This window comes from Ammospiza caudacuta, chromosome 1, assembly GCF_027887145.1.
Source record: "Ammospiza caudacuta isolate bAmmCau1 chromosome 1, bAmmCau1.pri, whole genome shotgun sequence".
Taxonomy (NCBI): Eukaryota; Metazoa; Chordata; class Aves; order Passeriformes; family Passerellidae; genus Ammospiza; species Ammospiza caudacuta.
This window is the reverse complement of record NC_080593.1, coordinates 86,780,452-86,808,215: the sequence shown is the minus strand read 5'-3', so window position 1 is coordinate 86,808,215 and position 27,764 is coordinate 86,780,452. Positions and strand designations below refer to the sequence as shown.

At 38.7% G+C, this 27,764-nt stretch overlaps 1 protein-coding gene across 3 annotated transcripts; it reads right to left on the bottom strand.

The window, feature by feature from the left end:
- Window positions 1-70: 70 nt before the first annotated feature.
- VSTM2A (V-set and transmembrane domain containing 2A) lies at window positions 71-27,764 on the bottom strand. 3 transcript variants are annotated; one of them, XM_058812159.1, is made up of 5 exons: window positions 27,301-27,764; window positions 24,134-24,300; window positions 23,137-23,187; window positions 19,470-19,806; window positions 71-3,738 (listed from the first exon to the last, which is right to left on the bottom strand). In XM_058812159.1, the coding sequence occupies exons 1-5, from the start codon at window positions 27,377-27,379 to the stop codon at window positions 3,662-3,664; spliced, it is 711 nt and encodes a 236-aa protein (XP_058668142.1). In that variant the 5' UTR covers window positions 27,380-27,764; the 3' UTR covers window positions 71-3,661. The 3 variants fall into 3 exon arrangements, with proteins under 3 accessions (XP_058668142.1, XP_058668134.1, XP_058668151.1); XM_058812151.1 differs by having other exon boundaries at window positions 71-3,616; XM_058812168.1 differs by lacking the exon at window positions 71-3,738 and adding an exon at window positions 3,739-3,876.

Sequence of the window (27,764 nt, the reverse complement as noted above, 5' to 3'; positions counted from 1 at the left end):
AGTACCAAAATGTCATGGATACTTTTTCCATGTAATACAAATGCTGTCACTGACAACTCATGGGGCTGGAACATGTTTCTTTCAGCCTGATGATACATCAGATCTCAAAGTGTGTGCGTGTAGGTGGCATATACCTTGAATACAAAAGCGTTTCATACTCACCCATGTTTATTCTTCTATGAAAAGCAAAACCTGTTGGGAAGACCTGAAGAATGTCACCATATGCAACGAGGCTTTGAGGATACAAATTGAGAAGCATGAGTCATATAAAAGACCACCTCAAAACTGGGCTCATTTTGTAAAAGGGATAAGGACATTGAGTTGAGACATGCTACGACTGCTAGATACAAATTGCTTTTCTAGATACCCCACTCAGCAAGGAGCTTTTCAGGATTTAATTAAGCTCCTTTTTTAAAATCTATTTGTGTTAAGTCCAAACAAGAACTGCACCTGGCAGAAAATGGTAGTAGTTTCATTCCTATGCCAAATATTATTCATAACAGAATTCTTAGAAACAAGGGTGTCTACTGTATCTTAACTTCCATTTTGAGAAATTCTAGGAGATCCAGGTGGAGTCTTAATTTGAAGAATAGCTGTTAAGACACAGTTTAAAATTTAAAAATGTAGTACCTGCTCCTGTTGCTGCTGCATCCACACAGATTGGCCGAAACTAAAGCTGTGCTCTAGATCTGCAACCAGAAGGGCTCAATCAGCCTCATCTGAAGAATCTGGGTATGTTGTTTCAAGAGGGAAAGGAGGACAATTTCTGTGTCCCATTAGCATCTCATGGAAATTGTAAAGGCTTTTGAAAAGTCCTACAGATTTCTTTTGCCCATTTTTTTTTGCTGACACAGTTGTACAATAGCAGATCCCAACATGGCATTGTCTTTGGGCTTGCATCACACTAATCCAAGCGATCTAGAATTCTGCTTTTAATTTCAGCTCGTTCTTTAATCTGAATTCCTGGTACATGGTGATTTATATCCAAGCAGCTAACAGCATAAAGCAAAACACAGTATCAGTTTAACATAGTAACAACTTCAGCAATGTGAGGCTAAACTCTGCTGTCAAATTCCATATGCCATGATGGGTAGTCTCTATGTGCATACATAGAATATTCATACAAGATATATGGATACAGTAAGCAATACAGTAATGGGACATTAAGCATTTGGTTCCAGTTAAGACCAATGGAAACTGAAGTTTCCAAGCTCCAAGCAAGAGATTCTCACATAATCCAGTCACAGATATCCATTTCAGAAAGAAAATGGAAATTTTTCTCCAGAACCTTCAAAGTTCCACAGGTGTGTTCAGAAAGCAAGACTTTTAAAAAGCTCTCACCCTTGACTTTTTCTTTCCTCTTTGTGTTCTCTCTGATCCACAATATTGGCTTTGCTTTGGAACATTTTAATGGGGCAGTTTTTAATTTCTTTGTCAGTAGCCTAATAAACTGTTATAACTATGGAGAAAACCTTTCTCAATATACAACATTTTAAGTGGGTCATAAATTTTATGTTGAAATAAAAGCAATTTTATTTCTACTGATGGTTACACCTTATTTTTTTTGTATTATGCTGAACTTCTGCTCTCTTCATTACTGCTAAGACTTGTCTAAAACTGAAGACTGACTACTCCCAGTCAAGCTTATACTACAGAATTTATGGAAAATTAGATCTGCACAAATATGTTATCCTTTTCTGAAGCATTGGGTTAACAAAATATTGATTCTATGCCTTTATTTGTTCTTCATCCTTTGAAAGTAATGGGGGAAGACATAGGACTTACAAGCATTTTGAAATAAAATGTTAGGCCTGTAGACCACAGACTGGTGAGATTATAAACATACTTTTAAAATTTCTTCTGCAGTACTTACAAAGTGAGGAGAAATCACACAGCTGACCACACTGCAGCTACTTAATGCTGCTATAAATAGATCATAATAAGCATGTGGTGTATGTGATTGTCTGTGCTGATAAATGAAAGGGTGTGAATTTTTCAGCATCAGTGGAAAGACGGGAAAAAGCAAAAAACCTTCCTGATTGCAGCTGCAAATGGTAGCAATTTTTGCTTCCTGCATTAATGAATGTAATTCATGTAACACATATTACATCATTCAACAGCAAAATTCTCACATTCAGTTCACAGACAAAAAGTATTTTAATTAAGAATATCAATGAGTAATGACAATCCACTTTCAGAAAAAGCAAAGAAAGACACTTCTTTGGCCATGTAGAAGGAGCTGTGATGCAAATATATTTTATCAGTGTAAGAAATTCACTTTCCTAAAACTCTTTACCAAAGGAACATCCTTAAAGACATGTTCTGGTTTATTTGTCTGTTTTCTGTTTCTAACCTTCTTTTATGTGCAGCATTTGACTGCAAAGCTGCATTTTACAGTCTCTAGTGATTGAATCACTTCATCTTCTATAAACATCACAAGTTCAAAGAGCTTTCAGCATCTGAACTTCAACACAACATACAAACTAAAATAATTGTCTAGAGACCATAACAAATTTTAATGTGCATTTACAGAGTAAACAGAGGGCTGAAAGGGGTCAAACCAGTCAAAGTGAAGATATGCATTACAAAATCCACACATTACTGAATTAAAAACTAAAAAGTGATGTTTTGTCAAAAAAGGAAATAAAGATGTTTCTTGGTGGCACGACATATAGATAATATTAAAAACTGGCTTGCATGAGGACCAAAGTATGTCTACTCTGAAGTTATATCACACAGACTGTAAGCAATTTACAGAATTTAAGTTGGTTTTGCATATACAGGAGTTGCAAAATTAGAGAAAACACACTGAAATATAGAACGCACACACACAAAAAAAGGGATGTATATATATAAACCTCCACGTAGTCATCAGGGGTTGGCCTAAGTTGGTACTTGCCATCACTGAACAAGAAACAAACAGAAAGACAGGAAAAAAACCTCAAAGGGGGGAAAGAAAAATATACTGGAAAGCAAAAAGAAAAAAAAATTTCAAAAGAAAAATATCCTCATAGGTTTTTCAGAAACAACATCCCCTCATCTGCTGAGCTGCTTAGTAGAATGTTCCTACTCCTCATGCAAAAAAAAAAAAGAAAAAAAAGAAAAGGAAAAAAAGACTTTTTGATAAAGTTTGTGTGTATTCTATTTATGTTCAATCACTATGGTTTGTTTCATTATTTGGCCTCTTTTTGCTTCCAGGCTGGAACGGTTCCTTCAGCGTAGGAAACCAAATGTCATCCATGGTTAATTCTGTAATACTGAGGACTCGCAGGCCAACCCCTGAGAAGTCAAGGATGAGGCTTCTCCTTGCCGAAAGAAAAGGAAACTAGGTCTTGCTGTTACAAAACGTTTGATTACATCACACCAGTTCTCTTCAAAGAAAATATCAGTGATAAGCCAAAGAAAATAAGATATATCAAGAAAACATGTGGTATCCTCTTCTTTTTTATAATATTTATTTTATTTTATTTTATTTATTTAGTAATTTTGTTTGTACTTCCTGAAGAAGGTGCTCCTTGTGTAGAGATTTAGAGTACATTGGGTGCAGAGTGGTGGTTGGAGGTTAGGGTCAACTTTGCTGTCCGCTCCGTGGATTTTACAGGCGATTTGCTCTTTGCTTTAAGAAGAGAAAGTGATATTGGAAAAAGTCAGCACTTTTAGATTAAAGCAAAGCACCCTTCACAAAGCCACAAACAAGAAGCAGGACAGAAAGTCCATGGCTTGTAGCTATCCTCGCACCTGCGGAAGAAGTTATAAGATATTCGCTCATCTTGCAGATTTCCAATGCTCCTTATAAGGCTGTTTTAAACATATACATTTATTTATTTAATTAGCTCGCCAGGTTGGCTCTGGTGCCCATGAATGTCTTGGCATGCACTGCAAACAACAACACATACAAAGTATTTCAGTCCCAGGGAGGTTTTTTTTTTGCTTTGATTTGCTTCTTTTTTTTCCTTGTCTTTTTAAACAATGTTACCCAATGAAACCATAAACCAAGTGGAACAAAACCAAACCACCTTCCACCTCAGAGTGTTCTTTACAAAATCATTTCCAGTATCACATCATTGACTGCTAACAAAAAGTCATCCAGTGGCAAAAGAGTGTTTTCTTATAACCGGGGGAGGTACAGGCAAATGACTGTGCTATTTACAAGGGGGAAACAGACTGCCAAAAGGTTTGGACTATATATTTTTTGAGAAATTGTATTATCCCAGACTTTGTTTTCTTTTTAAAAAGCTATGAAAACAATGGTCTGTATAATTATTTCTAAACCCATGACTTGAGTATGCTAGCAGAATGAAACCATTCAGGCTAGACTGATTAAACTGAAATGCTCACACACCAAGGGCATGAGTATTTAGCTGTCTTACATGCGAAGTCTCAGTGCTTGATAACTCCCTGTATCATTTGGAATTACATTCAGAATTTGAAACTAATTACTTGAGGTCAAAACTATAAATGTAATTTAGTAGCACTGTAAGTAAAAGTTCAGCTTATAACAGGTTGATGCATGATTTTATAGACAGATTTTATATTTGTGTCATGTATTTGAAAAGGATAAATATTATTGATGGTTACAGGCATCAGTCCTATAACAGGGTAACAATGGTGTTATAAGCAATCCATAATGAATGATGGACTTGTAATACACTGTTGGGTTTTTTTTTTAAATATATTAATCACGTAGAAGATATTTTTGTAAAGAACTTAATATTAAATTAAATTATGGATTTCATTGCAGCCCCCAAAAGTACTTTTATCTTATCATAAAGAATATACACAATGAAAGCAAAAAGAAATCCAGACATGTGTTCAATTTTTTAAAGTTTCCAGATGTAACACTGTTCTATCTGCTAACTATAAGTGAAGCAAGAAGTCTTTCTGTTCCTGTCTTTAGTAATTTTTTCCTTTTTGAAATGGGGATTAAACTAAACCACAGATTTTAGATAAACACTGCTTGCTTTGCTAAATATGTGGTGTGAGATGTTACATACATAGCAGTTTCCATAAAACACCCCTAATCCTGTCACATACACAAGAATATCGAAGCAATAGTGATATTTCAATAATACATGTGTGAACTGAATTGCTAAATAAATATTAACTTTTAAATGAAAACCTGTCTCAAAGACGCTGAGAACATTTTTCCAAGAGAAGCCCAAGGGAACTTTGAGCTTAGTTTCTACTGAAACAAGATGCGATTGGGAAGCCCTACTGCACTCTTGCCTGTCCGATAACCTTACTCGTACTACGCTGCCGTAGCTTGCTGTGCTTCTCGGGACTCTCGTTCTGCATTACAAACAGGCAGATGCACAAGCAAATTTGCTGCAACTTTTTGCTGTGTGCTGTTCTCACACAGTATTTATGATCCTGAACCCAAGAGTTCAATTTCTGGTTTTGGTTTTACTGCAGCATGACTTTGTTCTGTCTCTCTGCAAAAGCTGGCAATTGACAGATCTTTATGAAGGCTTTTCTTTTCCTAACAAGGTTAGCAAAACTGAGTTAGAATCTTTGTTAGTGTTAGATCATTTTCTGATGTACTGAATTATTTTTAGTTGCTTTAATCCATTTATTTTTTTTTAATTGAACTAAGGAAACATGTCTCAATACAACTTTAAAGAGGTCTTTTGAGATATATTTTGTCTACACAAAATACATATAATGGAACTTCGAAGAAGCTCATGAATGTATTTTAAAAGAGTTTTTATAACAATTAATGATGTTACAATTTGAGAATTTTAAAGCTATGCAGAAAAGAAAAACTATAATGTAAAATAAGTTTAACTTAAAATATGTCACAGTGAAAAAAGCAGCACCGTATCTGCAGACCAAATATTCTCTGATTTTTGTTTTCATTTTTCTTTTTTCAATAAAACAATGTGTGGAACCCCAAAGTAGGGGTAATATCTAATGCATACACATAACCTTTTTATTTAAAATGTTAAGTTTCTGAATAAATCATGACATCCATCCAATTAATTTCACATGTTCTGCATCTATTTTCTTCTCTAAACAGCAAGTTTGTTTATTTTGCAGGGGATTTAGACTAGAGTACATGCAGTAGGTGAAAGCTAAAACAGCTGTAAACATATTGCAAAAAATAGGAGAAATAACAACTAAAAAAATTCAGTTTCTATGTGAAAAGGGGGCTATTAGGATTATTGGAAAAAACTGCAACAGACAGCATCTTCTGAAAGGTTTTGGGAACTGCTTATTAGATCTTAAACTGATTTAATAGTTTCTAAAATGATGTTTAATCCAAACAGAGAAATTTTCAGTCATATATCAGCCCCCACAAAATTTACTTGAAATATACAGTGACATATGTGGCTATTAGGTGTGCTCTCACCTTTTCAGTGATGCTTTATGAAATAAAATTTAAGTTTAAGTAAAATACTCAGTTTTAATTTTTCTTTTTCAGAGAAGAAGAACTGTATTTTTTCTTTCATGAACCTAAGTATTTGCTTAGATTTTGCAAGAGTCAAAGCTGTAAAGGTAGAACAAGCACATAGCAAAACTGAGAGCAGCTTTTTCATATTTTTTTTCCTTTTCCTGTTCTGCCATTTTGCTCATATTTTATTATTTTGTTTTTCATCTTGAAAAAACAAAGTGACAAAAATTATTCATAAATTTTCATTTTGAATCAGAATCTGGAGGTCATAGCATGCTTAAATCAGAAGCTCAATTGCACTGTATCCAAATTCAGGCTCCCATGCAGGTGTGTTTTTAGTCCACCATTCTGACTAGGACTTGAATAGAATCACCTGAACTGTGAGCATGTTAATGTAAGTTAAAATCTGTCTATCTGACTGTGGATTTGATAAACTGATTACTTATTATCCCACCATTTCAAGCATTATTTTCTAATTAGCATAATGAGAGCTAAAAGAAATTTTATTGCAGGTCAACAACACTGGGTAAAGCTGAGCTGCAATTATGTAATCCTCAAAGACATTCACTCAGAAGAACTGTCATGTAATGTATGTGTCTATAATTTCTACATTATTAGTTAAACTCCACTTGATGTGTGGGTCAGACATTCTCACCACTCTCACAGTTTCACCTGTCAGCCATGGGGACCCAGTTAAATTCTTCTTGTGATATGTAAATCCCCATTAGTTTTCTTTTATTTCCTGCTCCTAACATATATCCAAAAGGGCAAGTGTCCCTGAAATACTTAGCTTTCTCCTGTAAACAAATGTTATATTGCCAAAGGCATGTGAGGATGAGTTTTTATGCAACAGCATGAAAGATTAGTTCATAACATTAAAGTGTTTGAAAATGTGTTTTATTCGAATTTATTATTTACTTAAATGTTAAGAACACAAAGAAAAAAAATAGTCATAAATAATTGTGACCCTAGTGTTTAAAATAAAAAAAAAAGTCTCTGTCACAAATGCTTGTATTTCAAGGCTTGTATTTCTGGTGTAGGAAACCCAGAGCTAAACATCAATTTTGATGTGTTAATGAAATGAATTTTGGAGCATCTAATTATAAAATAAAGCCACCAGAAGTTATAAATTCTTAGCAAAATGCAACTGATCAAAAAGGTAGTTACTCATTCCATGCCTGAATGCAAACAGGGAAATGATCCCTTGCCTTCATCAAGATATTGATCAGACAAAATTTGTGTATGATACATGGGATTTGGGGATGCAAGCAGGGATGGTTGAATAATTTTGCCCATTTATTTTCACAACTGGATTAAACACTGAATTGTGAATAAAGCAGCTGCCTCAAGAACTACAAATTTAGCATCTCCTATTTGTAAGAATACCTTACATGGTAAACCACCCTGGGTCTCAAACAGTTTGCATCTGCCAGAATTGAAGTTTAGCAAGTTTGGCATTCCTTGTGCTTTGTAAGGTTTAGGATTTCTCTGGGATGTAATAGCATCCAGCATTCTATAGCTGAGCCTCAATAGCTGTCAGAGCCTCTGAAAATGGTCTCCTTACAGTTGTGTGTACAATGCACAGTGAATTCTCATACAAATAACAGAAGGAATCTGAAAATTCAACAGCATTTCTTTAGTACTTTACTAAACATATAGGTTTAGTTAGGGTATCCTAGAGTTTCCTTAAGTAGTAATCCACTGATCACAACATTACTAACAGTAATGCCTTAGTAGAGTCCTGGCTTTGTGCTGACCAGTACACGAGAAATACAGCCAGTCACACAAAATTCATCCCAGATTCTCCGTCCAGATTACATTAGGCCAAAACATCAACACATATATTTCAGAGACATATATTTGGGCTGTGCTGGGTATGAGTTAATTTTGTTGTTCTACTGATTTCTGAAATTACAGAGCTCTTGAAACCTTGGAAGCTTAATTTTTCAGGAATTTGTGCTGAGGTTTTCCATCTTTAAATGCCTGGTTTTGCAACATTTAGCTTTGCTTTACACTGTTAGATTTGAAATTGAACCCAGTTGAACCCAGACAAAATCATAATTTTGTATTATTTCCAGGAAAAGTAAGTAAAAGTTCATGTGATACCTGCCTTAATTTTACTGGGGACATAAATGAACCATAAGATTACTTAGAGGATATGTGCAGTTCTATTTCCATGAAGACAGGTAAAACCAAGTATGACTGATTTTATTTGAAGTTTTTTTTTGAGTATGTCTCACACAGGTTTTCAATAAATAGATTCTTCCCCTCTGGCCTACCAATTGCTATCATTCTTATTCCTCTGAATTGCATAAATTGCAATGGTGTATATCTCCTCTATAGTGATGGGATAAATATACCCACACTCAGAAAGAAATTTTCTAATGCACAAATGTGAAATCCCCTTTCCTTCTTTGGGGGAATGACTTCTCCACTGTGTTTTAGGGCTCAGTCATCTGTGTTTAATTTTGGGGAACTGAATGACTGAATGAAGATGAGCAGTAAATATCATTCATATTCAATGGAGACCCCTTTTTTTTACACTTTTACTCCATCTTTCTCCATTGGTTGTACAGTAATCAGCTTAAAATAATGTGATTTGCTCATCACATACTGCAGAGGGCAAATGAATTTGTGTCACGTACCAGAAGAAATTTACAATAGGTTACATATTGAATTTCCCTGAAGTCTACTCAGACTTTAAATTCAGCATGTAGCCCTGTTCATGTGATATCCATTCCTTTTAGTGATGCCCAGAAGAGAAGATGAGAAAGAGAAATGGGATTCTAGATGGATGCTTAATCCTTAGCTTTTACTAGATAAGGCACCCAGAGGTGTTCAGTTTTGTAATGGGGCAGAAAGAAGTTACAACTTTCCAGCCCTAAACAGAGGAGAGAGTTCTTCCAGAAATCTGCTCCACAATAACTTCTGGAGCCCTTGGTGGGCTAAGGCAGGTCACAGCCTTTACCTTGCTGCCAGCTACACCTCAGGTCATGTTCTATGCAAACTTGAGATGGAAATACTCAGAAGAGAAAAACCAGAGGAGACTTCAAATATTGGTAGCATGTAGGAAAAATTATTCTGGGCCTCAGCAGTCCAGAACAAGCCATAGCAAAACTATAAAAAGACAACAGATAGCAGTATGAAAGGAGAAGGAAAGAGGAGTGGGACTTTGAATGACTTCTTCATTTTCACAATGCCAAGATGGACAGAAGTAGAATTAAGGGTAAACTGGTGTGAAATAAACTGAAATTTTACATTCAGATTACTTTCTACATAATTCCTGACATTAACTCCTACCTAGAGAAATATTTAGTTCTTGTCATTTTTGTCTTTCTGCTAGAATGTATTTGAGAGTCATCATTCCCTGTTTAATTCCTAAAACAGTGCTCTTGTTCATATCTCATTTTTAAGCCTCATGAGTAGACGCAGGCTTCCTAATTGGGCCATCATGCACTATGAAGAAGCTAAGAGAATCTCTAATGTCTTTCTCACAGATGAAAATGAGATCACCAAAATTATTCAACCCTGTCATCCTTTTGCCTTGAACAGACAGGAGGGAGGTGTAAGATCCATAAACATATAATTAAAATGGGCAGTTCGTCAACATTTATAGATGTTTGTACTTTTCTGATGAAAATAGCTAAAAGTGACTGCTGAGTTTGAACACAGCTTTTCAGAAAGATTAAATGGATACTTGACTTAGCCAATTTCTCCACCCTTCCTGACTTTTTCAGGAGAATGACATTCTGCCTACAGTCACAAATGTACAAGCATCAGCCATTTGTAGCAGACGTCCTATTTCCCTTCCATTCTTTAGCTGGTGTTTGGACTTGCAAAGTTTAAAAATCTTTTCACATGTGTAAGTAAAGCATTGACTTCAGCTGTTTCTATTTCAGTGAAAGAGTACTTTTTGGGAAAAGCGATGCTGAAAGAGATGTTTGCATATAGTCTGTGAAATATCAGTGCTAACTATTTAAATAAAACTTGTGTGAGAAGCAGTCCAGGAAACAATGCCTATTGCACTATTTCAAAGCTGAGGGGGAGGGTTGCAAGCTTAACCAAATGCAATTGATAATTGTTATTGTTTCAGAACAACTGGCAGTAGTTTTTTTGACTGCTCTTATCAGCACTAGGCACTTTTTCGTGTCATTCTTCTCTTTCATCCTATCTCTCAAAGCCATGAACAAAAAATATCTTAGACCTTTTCTTAAGTGTGACAGAAAATATATAAACTAGTGCATTTGTATTTATCTGTACTAAATGGCTGATTCTAAAGCAAATGCAGTTTTTTCTGACTGTTCTGTGATAACTCATCCTCATACTTTGATATCATTACTATACTTTCATATCGTTATGCCCTCTACTGAATGAAGGTTGAATTTAGGCTGTTAACAAAAATGCTTGAATTGGCTCATTTTTTTAGTAGCCAGCTTGTGCTGTTGCAGATAAACATGCCTCCAACACAAACTGCTCAGCATTTTTGTAATGTGTATATAAATTTGTGTATATTTGATATATACCACATTTAATTAAACAGCCATTCTTAAAAGATACCATAAAGTTACAACAAGACATTTATTTGAAGAAAAAGAGAATTGCACTTGTCCTTTTGCCCCTTTGCTCTTTGTATCTCATTAATTTTCTCATCTATTGGAAAAAAACTTTAAGTGGGTGATACTTAATATTACACTATCATCTTCAACAGCACTGTCATGAAAAACATATGCAAAGAAGGTATTATAACACAGACAGAATAAAAATTCTGATTTTTTGTCAATATTTCAATTTGTGACATGCAGTTCCCCTTTTCTCATTTTTCATACCTAACACTTAGGCTTATGTTTGACATACAGTCAACCCGGTCTCCTGTTTATATCATTTATATAAGAACTATTTTCATGAAATTCAGCAATGTTTCCACTGGATGAGTGTGTTTTTCTCTGTCTATTCCTAGATAGCAAGTGTTTTGAGGCAGGGACCATTCCTCTGATCCTTTGTTTGCCTGGTGAATAATGCAGTTGTTATAGAGATTAGAACAATGACTAACAGAAGGTGCCTCAGTCTAAGAGCTATGACTCACAAGTTTTTAATGGGTTTAGCTGGAGCAGTTTAAGATGATAGTGCCTCCACCTCTCTGCCTCCCCCTCTTATGGAAATTAAATCCCCAATAGTAAAAGTGATACAAGCAAACCCCATGTCATCTCTTCACCTATCTCAGTTTAAGAGCCCTATTTTAGTTTATCAGCTGTCATTGATGCCTTTATGACAATATAAAGGCTTGACACTGTGAACTAGGAAAGCTGAGCAGTGGACACCTATTTCCTCCTACCATCCAGATTTGGGGCAATAACTTCTGATTGTAGCAAGACAAATACTTTGTCTGGCAACATTTTAAACTGCTAGAGCTAAATCAGTGTTCACAATCCAAAGCCTTCACCCCTGGTATTTCTGTTTTGCAAATAGAAAAAAAAAAAAAAAAAAAAAAAAAAAAAAAAAAAAAGGCAAAATAAAATTATTAAAAAGCATCCCTACACCCACAATACACTGGTTTGGAAATTGTGGACTGTGAGAATGAAGCTCAAAGTATTTGGCCAAATACATCTGAGACGTGGGATCAATCATAAACATGAAATATTAATCAATATTCAAAGACTCTTCAGGTAAAAGATGGTCACTGAATAGTAAATATTGAATGTTTTGTAATAATTCAGAAAAGTACAAAATAAGTAATTGACCTGTTATTTTGTCAGCATTTCAGACAGGCACAAACCTATGTAGTCATATTATCTAACATTATAATTCTACTAAAGGGCCATGCACCCTCTGAATGTACAGCTCCCTGTGAGACCTTCTGCTAGTTCTTGGCTTCATGATTGATTTATTGTTGCTCCTTGACAAAATATCTTGTCTTTTCAACTTTTTCTTTCAGAGGCACAGAATGAACTGGAGATGGATACACCATCTTCTGTAGCCTTGCTGAAGTCATTTTTATAATCCTTATTGCCCCGTGGCTGTGATTTGGTGGCCAAAATCCTCAGTCAGTGTCACAGGAAACAACAGCAGTTGAGGTAATAACAGCAGTAAAAATAGGAATGTCAGCAGAAGTAGCATCCAGATTTTTTTCTTTGTATTTCTGTTGGTTGATGAACACACAGATTGAATGTTTGAAGCACTGTAAATGGGGCTGTGCAAATAACTTTCACATTTTTATTCACAGAAAATTAAGCAGCTTTTTTCCAAGATAGTAGCATTCGTGAGTAGGTGGGGGATCAAACTTCAGTGAGATGGATCTGACTAGAACACCCACACACAGACAAGATAACAATTTGCACTGCCAAAAAGTACAGTGGCAACTTCCTTAAAACAGAATAAATTGGAGTTTGGAGTATCTTCTCAAGGAAGGCAGCAAGATCATTAGCTTCTCTTCAAATACCATCCAGCTTTATCATCAACAAAGAAAAATTGATTACTACTCTAGCACAAATATAGTAACAATCTCTGGAGTATCTTCGAAGCTTTTAAATAATTGAATAAAATAAAAAAATCTCTCTCTAGAGAATAAGAAGATACTGATATTGCTGAGCTTTCTAGCTAGTCTAGGCCAAGGTTTCAAAGAGAAACACTAGAAAAAAGTTATCAAAGGTAAGAAAAAGCACACAGAAAAAAACTGAAGAAACAAAACCCATCAAGAACCCCCTCTCTCCCTGAATCTGCATTCTGAAAAGAGCAGTTTTCAGGTGTTTTTCTTCCCTTCATTCAGTTCCCAGAAACCTTTACTGTCCTAAACTTTACCAGGTGGTGCAAGCAGAACAAAGCTTCAATTCTTCTTGTAATTCACTTTCACGAGTAGAGGAGGATTTATCTTCATCCTCATCCTTTAGCCAAATTTTTTGCTATTTTAGATGAAAGACATCCTTTAGACTTCAGCAGAGTTGTATCCATTCCAGCCAGCAGATAATTGCACCCATTCTTTTCCATTTTATGTGATGCAAGGAATTTTCATAATGAAGTGGGACACCATAGAAGGGAAACTTCCTGCTTCTCATCGGAACAAAATGAAAATATCCTCTGCTTTGCTGTATATCTGTCATGTAACAAATGGGTTGTGTTCTGAAGCAAGGAAATCCCATCAGTTATTTCAAGAGCAGGCCCTGTCACATATGCTGCAATCTCTGATGACCCAGTGCAATCTGTCTGATTGTGAAGCAATGAAAAGCAATTTGAGTGAGCTGACAAACAAATCAACATAGCTTCTCCCCCACCCTTTTTCTTCCTCTTCTTCCTTTATTTTCTTCTCTTTGTTTACTGAATGTGTTCTCACCTGCAATATTTCTAGTAGTATTTACCAAAGAAAGTTGTATCAGGCATGTAGAACAGAACTACTGTGATTCTGCTACTCTGGGACCTCTTGAGTGGTGTCTTGCCAGATCTTTCTATGTGAATTTTGTTCTAAACAAGAGGTTGGTCTGAAAGGTTTATTTTAAATAGGTAAAAGAAAGGAGGATATATGATTAGGTGGATGTGTAGCAATGACAGTCAGTGAAACACACTGGTAATGTTACTAAAAGAATAGGAAAGATCTCAGTACATGTGCATTATATAAACTACAATGTAGATGGGTAAAGGGCAAAATTATTTTCTTAGACTTTGTACATTTAGTTTCGTGTCTATTCTCACTTCATGAACAGCTTCATAAGAAAAAAATAACTAATGCAGCATCCAAATACCATCATTTTTACAGAAATATGAGTTATGATGCTGTCATATATTTAACAACAAATCCCAAATATTGCCTCAAGAAATTTCAGAAAAACATTATTTTCCCTTGTGATTCATTATTAGTGTTTAAACATGGGCATACTAAGGTTGAAAATAATATCTCTGATTTCAGAAAGAATATGTTTGTAATGAAGCATACCCAAATACTCAGTGTGGTATGGGCATGTGGGATTGCACAACTGCTCAAACTTGTAAAAAAGGAAAACGAACAAGTACTGCCTGGTGATTGCTCTCTTCTTAATTCCCAAACCTGTGTTTTTATAAAAGGGATAGAAATGAATGGAAATTTACAGTGGTATAGTATCAGTGATTCGCAAAGGCAATGAGGGATGGCTACAAAAAGCTGATAATTTTGTGCTTGTGATAGGAGTTAGAACTGCAGATACACCAAGAAGAGTTTGTTTCTAGGTCTAGGTGAACTAAGCATTAGGAACAGGATTTTAGGTACTTGTATGTATTTTGTTCTATCTGTAAGTACACATACAAGAAATTAAGATGTGAGGTTTTTAAAAGAAGCATAAGGCATTGTTGAGTTGATATTGCATTGGAAATTCTGGCCTTAAAAAAAACAAAGGGTGAAGGGTTAGCTGCTCCAAAGGTGTTGCTTTGTCAATTAATTCATTCAGAGCACATTAGCACTTCTCAAAATATGTTTACAATTTCAAGGTCAAGAGCTAACCAGTTATTAGGGCTACATCAACTAACATGGTTGGAATTAATTCCATTATTATTAGAAGCTAAAAGAAGTAGAGCAGCATCTTTTCATGAAGAGGGAATCAAAGTGTATATTTCAACTACAAAGAGAGGTTGCAGTGTATACAGGTGTAAATTGGAATAATGTTTTTGCAAGCATTTCTGAGAACAGCTGAATAAGGTTGAGAACAAGAAGGAGAAAACCGTATTGGGTTTTTGCTTTCATGAAGTCCAAAGAAAACTGAGACATGACATTTTGCTCTGCCACAATCACAGTAATGGTTGGTGCCTCCCAGACTTACAGGTACTCAGTTTCTAAAACAGGAACTATGTAAACCAAAGATTCTTTTAGGGAAGAAAGCAGTAATGGTGGCTGTCACATTGGTGGAGGCTAGAGCAGACACTTTGTTCCTTTGCTTTGACAGGAGATGGAACATAAATTAAAAAGAATAAAAAAACGCCAACAAGGAAACTGGATTATATCCTAAAAGATTCCAAACTGGATATTAAATTAGTGCTTAAAACTGGTTGATGACAAACGTTTCCTAGATTCTCTAGATAAAAATGGAGACAGGAAGTAATATCCTCAGTTTATCAGGATGAACAGACTGAAGAAAAAAAATTTATCCTCTTTTTTTTGCATTCATGCCTGACAATAAGCTTCTCAGTGTGATTTAAGATGCCAAGAATCCAAGTCGTTCTGCCTAGGTAAGTATCACCTTCTCCTTTCAGTTACTTTTTAAGTCATTGGAACTCTGCCATCATCACAGGAAGTTTTGGCATGTAGATAGCTTAATAGATGAATTTGTTACTTCATGAAAGAACAAGAAGTTGCTAGAAATGTGCAGAGTCTGTATATAAGCAGGCAGAAAATTGACCTAATTGTCACTTCTTCATTTGTAATTCTCTGAGACTGATCTTGAGTCTGAAAAGCAACTAATGGCTTTGAGAGCTTTAACAGAGCATTGGCAGAACAGGAAGAGCTTGGGGGATATACTCATCCTCAGCACAAAAAATTCTTCAGCTGGTTTTGTTGCTATAAATGTTGAGTGATTTGAATGCAGACAGAAGAGTTAGTTTAGATTTGTATCCATGAAACAATGACACTTGCTGCAGCTTGGAGATTATTTAGCTTCCTTTCACCTAAATTCATTTTAGCTCTTGGACCCCATTTAATTCCTTAGAATTGCAAAGCTTTGTCATAACTCTGTACTTTTACCTTTGGACTAAGATAGATTGTTATGAATAATTAAGGAAAAAATATGTCTGTCACTCCACCAGCATAGGATATTTTTTGGATGTATGCAGATTACTCTGTCAAATTACTCAGATTCCTATTAAGCTGTGATGGGTTACTTCATTTGCTGCAGCCCATAATTATGAAACGAAAGGGTCAAGCTGTGTTGGCTTTGACTTCTGCTTTCCTGACTTTTTCGACTTTGAGATAGTTATGTAGTGCTTCTTAGTATATTATATGAAGACTCTGCGGGAGATGTTCTTATTAGCTATTTCTTCCTGTATTGAATCTCCATTATATTTACAGTAATAAATATATATTTCTTTTTACACTCACATAATATATTTCAGAGCAGTGCAAAATACTGAATGGGCCTTGTAGCACTTTAGTTTGTCAACTGTGGCTATATAGCTCCCTGACAGTTATCACTGATATTCTTAATTTTGAACAGAGTAAGAGAATAGCAGAAATAACTGTTCAGTTGGGAAGTGCTGACGTTTTAAAATGGTAGTGATTGTAAAATGTTTTTACAGAGCTACCTATTAAATATCTACTGTTAAGAAATAAAAAAAAAATTATGCAGTGTACTTCAGGATAGAAGAAGTCGAGTAGAGTGCTATCTACCTTCTAAAAATAATTTTTAGGGACAAAACAGTCAATCAATTTTTCATATATTAGTAGCCGAGATCTTCAGCAGTAGCTGAATACAGAATTCCCAATAACTGCACAGTGTCATGTTTCCCATTGTTGTAAATGCATTTCACAATAATCTGTGAGCATGGCAGTAAAATGTATTGCTTGCCAATAACTACATACCAGCTCTTTATACTCGATATTTGATATAATTACCTAGGGTTAGTAGTATTTTTCTCTTCAAGCAGTAGTGCTGAAGTCAATGCTTTACTCAACGTGAACAAGCATCACAATCTGTACATCTTTCAAGTACAAATATGTACTTAACTATGATACATTTGTATTCAAATGTGTTTCAAAGTTCTAGGCTGAATGAATACATTGCTTACATATAATGTAATCACACAGCAGTCTTGTGCATGCATAAATACACTTAGCATGATGCTAAAGAGGAGAAGACTCTGATAAAGTGAGGAGGCTGTGTTGATTCTGCATCATAAAAAGATAGACTATTAACATCTATGAAACCTCATTTCTGCTTTATTTGAGGTCTCACAACTGACATATCCCCTCCCTGAGCTGAAGTTGCTCCTCCAAGTTAGATAAACTCCCCATTTCCTTGTGCTCCTCAGGGTATTTCTATTACTGTTGAACAACTGTAAAATGGAATGAAAATCCAAATCTCACCACAGCTGGAAGAGCCAGGCCAAGGTATTCAAGTAAAGGAAAACAAATCTTGGTTCTCAACAGTTTAACTGATGTTTAAAATCTGATGTCAAAAATATTCCAAAGAATTTGTGTAGCAAGTGACCTTTAAATTGAAATTAGGCATATGAGTGATTCCTGGTACACTTTTATTTCTTCAGTAGATAAGCTACACCTCTGATGAATGTAGCATTTGTCTGTGCTTTGTCATAAAAATGAACTAATAAACTAAATTATATTTTATCTGTTCAATTTTTAAATTATTTTTGATTAGGATTGTCTGTACTTTATCTGCATTAATCTTTGCTCAAGTAAAAAAATTAAAGTTTTTTTTTTTTCTCTGAGAGGGACCATTCCATGTAATAACCTATAAGATCTCAAATAAAAAATGTCCAGTAATCAGTCAAGACATTGTTTGGACTAAGGACATAATACTATAAAGTAAATGATATATCCAAAATGATTTAGTGGATTAGCTGTTTTGTGCACACTTCAGCTGCAATGCAGTATAGTCTGTTGCTACATATTTCATAAACCTCTGACTATTTTAATTAATTTCACATAAGATGGAATAGAAAGCAGAGCTTTTCCTTTATGGAAAAGTCTGCTGCTTTGAAGTGTATGAGTCCAATAGAAAATAAGAAGTGTATACGTTTATCTGAAAGGAAAGCCATGGTAGAATGGTGGTTTTAAATCAAGTGAAATATTTATTTTCTTCTAAGAGCTTAGATATTTTTGGAAGAGCTTAAAAAGGAAAGTGGCTCCATTTGAGGGAAAGAAAACTGAATGTAACTTACATTAATTTTAAAAAGAGTATACAGTGGTAAAATATTGGTAGTATATGCATCACCTTTTATAACAGCAATAAGAATTTTTATATGAATAATCATATTGTTCCAATTTGTAAAAAATGCATTTTCCTCATTAAAAGTCTTTCTAACTTTTCTTGCCTGTAACTTTGAAGTAATTTCACAATAGGTGCGCTGTGAAATTTGCTGTATTCAATTTTTGATTTAACAACATGCTAGCAGAAAAATGATGCATCAGAGTTAATTAGCTTCCATTACATATTTTAAGGTATGCTGTGATTTTGTGCCTTTCATTGGCTCTCAGTTTAAATACAAGTAACTCAGAAACCTTCAAACTTGCAGTTTATTTTCCAGACGATATTTAATAATTTAAAACATCTGAGTTTTTTATCTTGTCCATTTCTCTACCGCCATCATATAGAACTGCATCTCCTGTATATTCATGTACTTTTGCATCGCTGTGAATTTTATGGTATCAATGTAGAAAATTAAAACTTATATTGATTATAGATTATGTATGCAGTGGTGATCAAAATCTCCCCAACAAAATGTCCAGAATGTTAATTTCTACATGACAGACAATGGAGGCACTGACATTTTAATCCTTGATTCAAAGCCAATGATCAAGCACTTGAAGATGACAAACACACACTCTCTGATACACCCATGGTCTCTCTAAAGCCTACACAACAGTGAAACTATCTGGTGTCTGTATAGTATGCTTAGATTTACAAGTCAAGTTCCTTAAGAAAATAGGATTGTCAGTGAAAGTAGATTAATTTTAACAAGTATTGAAGATATAAGTTAGGTGACTGGTGTAAAACAACTTAGGAAGAAAAACATCTGGATGAGTGTTTTATTTAATTTATCATGCAAAACATCTTATAATGAGATGAGTCATTCACTGACATGCCTCTGTCTCTCCACCCACACTACAGGGAAAACTAAGCTTTGATTTGAGAGCTAGCCTTAGGTGGGTAAAACTGGTAGAGATAAAATCCACATATAGAAGTTTAAGGCTTTTTGTTTCTTCTGCTCAGAAACTTATTCTTCAGATTTTAGGAAGTAAAGAGATAGCAGGATGAATAGAACCAGAGAGAAGGAGGAACAAATGAGCACCACACTCTTCCTAGTCACAATTCCTGGTTACCTTGTTGATTTAGCCTCCTTTTACATGCTGGTAAGCAATCAAATGAAAGCTCAAAATGCTTTACCATACCTGATTGTGGACTTTGTTTGGGGATTTTGGCTGCTGCTTCGGGGCTGGAGGTGGCACGTACACGCTGATTGGCAGAATTGTGGATGCTACTTGGGACAGCTGCTGAGATGTTTTTACGAGGTTTCATGTCTTGCAACCACATTGGGGATGCCTCAAAGGCTTGCATTCGCCGAGAGTGGCTGTTAGCATTGACTTTGAGAAACGCCTGGGCCTTGTATTCCTGAAGGTCTCCATAGTTGGCATCGGTCACCCTGCACTCATACAAGCCTTCATCCTTTTTCCTCACTTTTGAAATCTGCAGCTTGTGGGAGATGTCGTTCCCTTGTACTTTCACTGTCTGCAAATTTTCCAGGAAAAAAAAAAAAAAACAGAGAAAAAAACATTGTCATGAATTCTTCTTTCTTAGGAAAAACTCTATGGGCATGGCACCAATTTGCTCAATGGTGTGATTGTGCTTACTGCAGGGAAGTTGCATCAAGGATGAGTATGGCTAACTGTATCTGTGAGGATGCCTGACATCTTCCTTCCAAATCTGCTTAGATAGTTTGCTCTGAAATTTCATTAGCCTCAGAAAAAAAAGCCCAAACTACCATGTTCATTCCAATTAATTGCTTAAGATCATGAACATTCTTAATGAGCTTTCTTATGTAAACCTAGTATCCATGCAGTTTATTGGTTAAACCTTTCCAGTTAGTTGGCTTTATTGAATAATTCAGTTTCCAAACTAGTGCATTAACAATTTTGTTGGACATGAAGATTTAAACCATGTAAATAACTATTTATTAGACTAGCTTGTACTCTTCACTATATTGAAACTATATTTTACATTCAGTTTGTCTCCTTTAAGTGTGTCTAAATTTTTGGTATTTTTTTCTGTTAATGATAACAAGACCTATTGTGTCAGGTTGTTTCTTTTGTCTTGTTTATCTGTGTACTTATTAGAAGCACATGTTAAATGTTGCCAGCTAAAAAAAGGCTCCTGATTTATTTTTAATTAGTTCTAATATCTGAGGGCAACATAACATATTTTTATTTCTGATAATTAAAACACACATGAGTAAATTATACACCCAGAAATGTGTGACAGGTATTAAGATGCATTGGGAGAAGCTAAAACAGATTCCTTTCTGTATGCTCATCACTTCAGAGAATTTATATTTAATAATTTCCTATTATTCTCTATCTGAATTAATATCTTTTGCCCCACAGGAAGGCAGTCAAAAGGTATTCCACGGGATATAAATCTTTAGCTTTGAAGAACTCCTGACCTGGTTTACTTCCACCGTTTCATAAACATGGATGCAAAGGTTGCTTTGAGTCATATCAGTGACAGCCAATAAGGAGACATCATGATGAATACATGATGGATCAAAAAAATAGAGAACCACTAGATAGAAGCTAGACATATGTTATTAGGGACTGTACAATAAATTTCTTCTGACAGCTTGGCCTACTGTGGTAACTAGTGTTGGCAAGGCACCTATTATGCTTTCTTGATAAATTGAAGAGCAATACTCGTGAATATGTCATTGCTTTAAGGTACTGGATGGACTTTATAGCCTGTTGTGTTGTATCCAGCTCTGAATTTATACTTGGCAAAAGGAGTTGAAAGTATAGATTACGTACTTACAGGCATAATGTATGCAATATTAATTGCACAGAAAGTGCTGGATAGTTTTTTAAATCATATTCAATAACAATATATATCTCTACTGAACAATTCATGTTCAGCAAAAGGATTAAAGAAGATTCATATGAATGGAAAGAGTATCGGTAGGTCATATTGTGACTTCATTTGTTCCAATGTAAGAGCCTGAAAATTAACAGCGCTGCATAGCCCTGGTTAACAACAGAATTGTTTTTGACTTTTGCATTTGAAATTTAGAAATTCTTACAGGCAACACATATGCATGTTTTCAGTTTGTGTTGCTTTCTCATTTAGAACAGATAGAATTGGTGTATTTCAGCCCTCATCTATAATTTTAAAAAATATTTATTCAATGTACTTTAGTTTTCTCTTCATTATGATAATTTGCATTAGTACCAATGCAGCTGTGTATGCCTTTGAAAAAAAAAGGCTACATTGTAAAATGTAGATAAAAAGTAGATTTAGACATCTACTAATGTTGACTGTTTTTATTACAAATATAAAATAAATGTTTTATGCAAGCTTATAGGAGCACCATAAATACCTTCTCATGAATTAGTATTATACATAATGAAAGAGATTTGTAACTTCAAAGATGAGACAAGCTTTATAGTCTATATTGTGTCTCAGTTCTTATGGATTACTTCAGGGATTTCAAATGAGCCAGTATTGATAAGGAATGAATTATCTGCTAGCCCTATGTCTAGTAGAACAGTATCCAAGGTCCACATGAGAGCCTTAGTTGTAAGGTAGTCTACAAATGCAACTGAAGATATGGTCCCTGACACAAATCGTTTCTAGTCGATGGTAAGAAGTATCACAGAAAATGTAAGTTTGGCTAGAATATGTATTGTATTGAACACAGCAAACTTGAGCCCTCATTTATAAATGCCCTTCAGCTATACTTAGGTGTACTTTGACCTGATGTAATTATCTGGTTTGTTATTTGTAGGCATCAAAAAACAGCTGAGTAAAGGATTTGTCAGAAATTATTCCCCTTTATTTGTTGCTGTTTTAAGCTTTGCTGGTACTTAAAGCCTTGTCTGCAGCTAAAAAACACTTCCAAAGCGATTATGCCAGAGAAAGGGAAAACCCCTCTGGGCTCAAAGGGAATATTCATGCTGCAGTATCTGCTTAGTATCTCTGTCTTTCCACTGCAGTGAGCACCACACCATCATCCCACCACCACACATTTCTTGGGATGCTGAGGGAGGAGGACCTGACCTATTCTGAGGTCAGGAGCAGCCTTCTGGCTGTGCCTGACTCAGGACATGAGTTGGCTGTGGAAGGGATCCTCTCCCTGCAGGGAGCAGCAGCAGGGGGAATAGAGCAACGCTGCTTTATAATTCTGTTAAGATTCTGGTGTAATCTCCAAGCAGCAGACTGGTAACTGGTGTCAGAATCTCACTTTCGTAAAACTGAGTCTCTGTGGCAAAGAGCTGAGACTGCTCCCAATGGTGAGGTTTTGTCCAAAGCCTTTCTGAGCTCTCTTTCTGCCAGTGGGTATGGACGTGACAAAACACCCATCTCAGCAGTCGCACACCCCACTAAAGGAAAGTGCAGCTTCATGGACAAATTTCAGCCTTAAAACCAACTCTGGAGACCTGCTGGGGAAGACTCAGCAGTTGCCCAGGGTAAATGAGAACAAGAAATGCAAGGATTGGTGCAGGCTGAATTTTTCACAGGTACAAACAGGGTCTGCCAGTGGACTTTGCCTCGACTGCGCTGGTCGATGCCTCCACGTCCAAGGGTGTGGGGGCTGCATGGGGAAAGGCTGTCCTAACACCCTCTGCCAGGACTGTTAAGGAAGTAGTCACAGAATTATAAAATCAACTATTTAGGTTGGAAAAGACCTCTAAGACCATTGAGTCCAACCATTGAGCTGCGGGCTGCCAGCCACCCGGAGTCTGCGGTGGCATGGGGAGGAGATGCGGGGCAGGAACAGCACCCCAGGAGGCCCTCACTGGGGAAGGGACGCCCGGCCGGCGGGGACTGCCCGCGCCCTGCGGCGACACTTACGCTGATCTTCGTGCCGTCGTTGTCCAGGTCCCGCTCGGGCAGGAACTCCATCTGCAAGGAAAGGAGCGCCGCCGTGGGTCTCCGGCCCTCGCCCCGATCCCCGCTCCCGCTCCCGCTCCCGCCCCGCCGCGGAGCCCGTGGAGCGGCGCGCCGCGCCTGCCACCTGCGGGCCGCGCCGGGGAGAGACAGGGAACAGCCGGGAACAGCCGGGGACAGCCGGGAAACAGCCGGGAACAGCCGAGGACAGCCGGGGACACCGGGGACGGCCGGCACGGACGGCCGAGGGACGCGGACCCGCGGACCCTCCGCCCTTCCTGCCTCGCATGGGCGTCTTTTGCCGCCCCTGGTGAGGAGACAGCAGCGGCCATAGGAGCGTCCCCTGATGGCAGTGTGAATGGACATGGCCCATCCTGTCCCACTCAGAAGGATGAAATCACGCTCTTGACTGATTTTGGGTTTTAAATTCTTTAAGGGCATTGGTAACCCCCTGCCTCCCCAGCCCCCTCCTGCGTGTGCCTTCCTGTGGCAACTGCTTACGGAGTTAGGGCTGCCAACTCCACTGCGCTAGCTGGAAATTGGAAGGCACGTGTAGGATCTTGCCACATGGGAAATATAAAATTCTCACGAGGAGCAGTCTTTGAACAGCTGCTTTCCAAGGGAAAATGAAATAGGGAAAAGCAATAATAATAATAATAATAATAATAGGGGAAGGGGGTGACAGGAAATAGACTTTGGGAAACCTATATGGTTTTGTAAACAGCCCTAGCTGCATCGTGGAAGTGACAGACACCAAAAGCACCAACCCTTGAGGTGGGCATTTTTCTCTGCAGGTTCCTGCTCTGTCATTTCATAGTCAAAATTAAGTCCCTAGGGAAATGCAGTGCCTCTCTCTGCTCCTTCCCTCTGCTCTTCCTTTCTTTCCTTCTCCCCTTTCCTCCCCAACCTTTCTGTAGCATTCTCCACGTGGTTTTAAGACCCCATGGCAGAGGATGAGTACCTGAGTGCCTGTCACCTCAGCTCCAGCCTCTGGGTCCTCAGCTGCCCGCAGAAACCACCACTGGATTTCAAGGTACACCGAAGTAGAGCCACTTTGGAAAGCACAAGACATCTCCACATTCTGCCCTTCAGTGGCCGTGACATTTCGGGGAAACTCTGTGAATTTTGCTGTAAAACAAATGCATAACATATTGCTAACTTCTAATAATTTATATTCTGCTTCTTATGTTGTGTTTTTTTTTCTTATTGTTCCTTCCACTCCCCCCCTTTTAAATTCTCTGTTTTCTTTTCTTATTCCCACTCTCTTCATTTTTTATCTCTTGAGTGTGCCACACATTATCTCCCCCAGTTTTTCTCACACCCGGGTATGTTCTTCCTCTCTTATGCACAAATCCACCCTCTTTACCCTCTCAATTCTGCTCCTGGGAAATGCTATAGATCCCCCTGCTTGCTCCCATGAGCTGGTGAAGTTTCACAAAATTAGGTCCAAATACCCTTGGGCAGAATGCAGTATTTCACCAGACTCACTGAGGGATTTTGTACAAGACCACTTTAGGAGAGGAAAAAAATCAACGTGATTTATTGTATTTTGTAGGGCTGAGCTGTAGACCTGTAAATTGTTAAACATTCCACAGCTAGCTGAAGCAGCTGTTGGCACAGGCACCTCTGGGTACTCTTCCGAGTAAGTGTTACAATCACTCCTCAAATGTCCTTTTTAAAGGCCTTACCTGACTTAGCTACTCAGATTCTGAGAACCTCTGCTTGCATAATCAGACCAAAAGTGAATTCACCTTCTGTCTCTCAGTCCCAGCAGACACTTTCTAGAACTAACCTTCATATTTGTATCTCAGTCCTTCAACAGGATCTGCCCATTTCAGTTTACTACTGCTAGGTATAAAAGCTAATGCTGATAGACATTGTCCAAGACATCAGTAATTCTTTAAGTCTCAATCTTTACTTCCTTCTCATCATTCCTATCACTGACTTTAAAATTGTGCTACATAATGAATCATGATAGTCAAGTGAGGGGGACTGCAGACAAACAATCTAATAAATAAATGCGGTGTTTCAAGAAGAGGAAAAATTGGAAAGACGCTGCAATGTCACTTTCTGTTATGAATTGCTACAGATTGACTAGGGCACATTATGATCTGAAGGAAATGTGATGCAAAAGAGATATTGCTCATTGTCTCCTCCCCTCTTCCCCTCTCTATATACAGTCTTCCTAGCCAACCTGAAATTGGTGGGATATTTTGGCAACCAGTATTACTTCTCTTTACCCTTACATCTGTGCCTGGCAACAAATACTTTCAAAACTGCTAGCTTTATATTACACGGTGCCCCTTTTTCAGACCCCCACCGCCCACCAGCCAGCCATTGCTAGTCACCGACTTAAACTGCCAAAAGGACCGTGCATTTTGTGTGTTCGGTGCTAGTAAGTTTGTTTTGGGGTTTCTTTTCCGTTTGCTCCTTCTCTTCCCTCCTTGTCAGTAAGCGTGAGCGGCTTGGGGACACCGAGGGGAGCGCTGCCGGCATCCCCCCGGTGGCACCGCCAAGCGCGAAGCCGCGGGGAGCTGCGGGCAGGGGAGGGAGGGCAGCCGGGGCAGCAGCGGCGGGCAGGGGCGGTGGGAGGGGGCAGCAGGAGCAGGACCGGGCAGGGGCAGCGGGCAGGAGCGTTGGGAAGGGGCAGCAGGCGGGGAGCAGGAAAAGGCAGGGGAAGCGGGCAGCGGGCAGGGGCGGTGGGAGGGGGCAGCAGGAACAGGATCGGGCAGGGGCAGCAGGCAGGGCCGGTGGGAAGGGGCAGCAGGAGCAGGACCGGGCAGGGACAGCGGGCAGGGGCGGTGAAAGGGGGCAGCAGGCGGGCAGCAGGAGCAGGCAGGGGCAGCGGGCAGGGGCGGTGGGAGGGGGCAGCAGGAGCAGGAGCAGGCAGGGGCAGCGGGCAGGGGCGGTGGGAGGGGACAGCAGGCGGGCAGCAGGAGCAGGCAGGGGCAGCGGGCAGGGGCGGTGAGAGGGGGCAGCAGGAGCAGGAGCAGGCAGGGGCAGCGGGCAGGGGCGGTGGGAGGGGACAGCAGGCGGGCAGCAGGAGCAGGCAGGGGCAGCGGGCAGGGGCGGTGGGAGGGGGCAGCAGGAGCAGGCAGGGGCAGCGGGCAGGGGCGGTGGGAGGGGGCAGCAGGAGCAGGAGCAGGCAGGGGCAGCGGGCAGGGGCGGTGGGAGGGGGCAGCAGGAGCAGGCAGGGGCAGCGGGCAGGGGCGGTGAGAGGGGGCAGCAGGCGGGCAGCAGGAGCAGGCAGGGGCAGCGGGCAGGGGCGGTGGGAGGGGGCAGCAGGCGGGCAGCAGGAGCAGGCAGGGGCAGCGGGCAGGGGCGGTGGGAGGGGGCAGCAGGAGCAGGAGCAGGCAGGGGCAGCGGGCAGGGGCAGCGGCAGCGGGCGCGATCTGTCCGTGGTGCTGACGGCGGCGCCGCAGCCTCGGGGTCCCGAACGACAGGCTCCTGCAGCGCCGGGGCTGCTTGGAATGCAAGGCGCGCCTTTCGGCGGAGAGGGAGGGAGGGAGGCGACGGGGGTGGGGGAGGTATTCAAAGAAGTCGATTTTGTCTTTTTCTCCCTTTTTTTTTTTTTTTCTTGGGGGGGGGGAGAGTGGTAGAAGCGCACATAGTCACGGAATAGGAATGAAGGTCTGGCTGTGAGGATTGCAGGGCAATAAGAGAGGAAAGGGAAAGCAGCAAATAAGGACACTGCAATATTTTAAGAGAAGCAGTAGGTTTAGCCAGGCGGTACTTGGTCTGAATGCAATAATTATGCATGCACGGGTAGGTGTTTATTGTATGCAAACATGCCTCTGTAACAACATGCACAACTCAAACACATGCATGCCCATTCCCCAGCACCCCTTCACTCTTCTGCAAGGTGCCTGCTATGTCCCTCTTTGCATTTGGGTAAAGGAAGCCTTTTCTATTTCTACTTTGGGGAAACTTCTCACTTCTTTTTCTATTTACAGGCAATCTTGCCTGTACAAACTAAATGTAAACCTGATGCTTGGTGTTCTCATCTCTTACACATTTTCGTTGTTTTTCTTCTTTTCCCCTTTCTTCCTCCCCCCCCCCCAGCCTGTTTTCAGTCTGTTTTAGCATAGAAAACCAGACACACACATATTTGACAATAAATGATCTTACCTTGGGTAGAAAGTCCTTGTTGAATATACATAACTGAAAAGAAAATGAATCCAATATAAGCTAGAAAGATCCCCATCATTCCAAGATGAAAAAGTCACATCAGGGAAAAAAAAAAAGAAAGCCAAAGGTGTCCTCAGAAAAGAAAGAACTGATATATAAGTGTATGTATGTATTTCAAATATCTGAACAGAAAGAAATGTGCAATGTTACAAAAAGGCTCTGTATTGTAGACCTGGCTGCGACACTGGCAGCATTCTGCTGCTCAGTGGAGTCTTTTTCTTTGAGAAGAGCGAGTATTGCAATACAGCGTGGTTCAGATGAGCTGTCTCAGGCGCTGTGTTGCTTGAAGTCCAGATACAGACTAAAAAAAACACAAACCGCTGAAAAGTGGGTATCAGCTGCCTTCTGTGCCTTTTTTCAGCTACCTGGCAGCTTCGTCCAACGTCAGCTCTTGCTGCTCAGGA

Coding starts and splice junctions, on each gene's coding strand:
- VSTM2A (XM_058812151.1), bottom strand. CDS start 27,379: ATGATGGGGATCTTTCTAGCTTATATTGGATTCATTTTCTTTTCAGTT. Junction 24,301..27,300: donor ACAAGGACTTTCTACCCAAG/GTAAGATCATTT, acceptor TTTGTTTTACAG/CAAAATTCACAGAGTTTCCC. Junction 19,807..23,136: donor ACGACGGCACGAAGATCAGC/GTAAGTGTCGCC, acceptor GAAAATTTGCAG/ACAGTGAAAGTACAAGGGAA.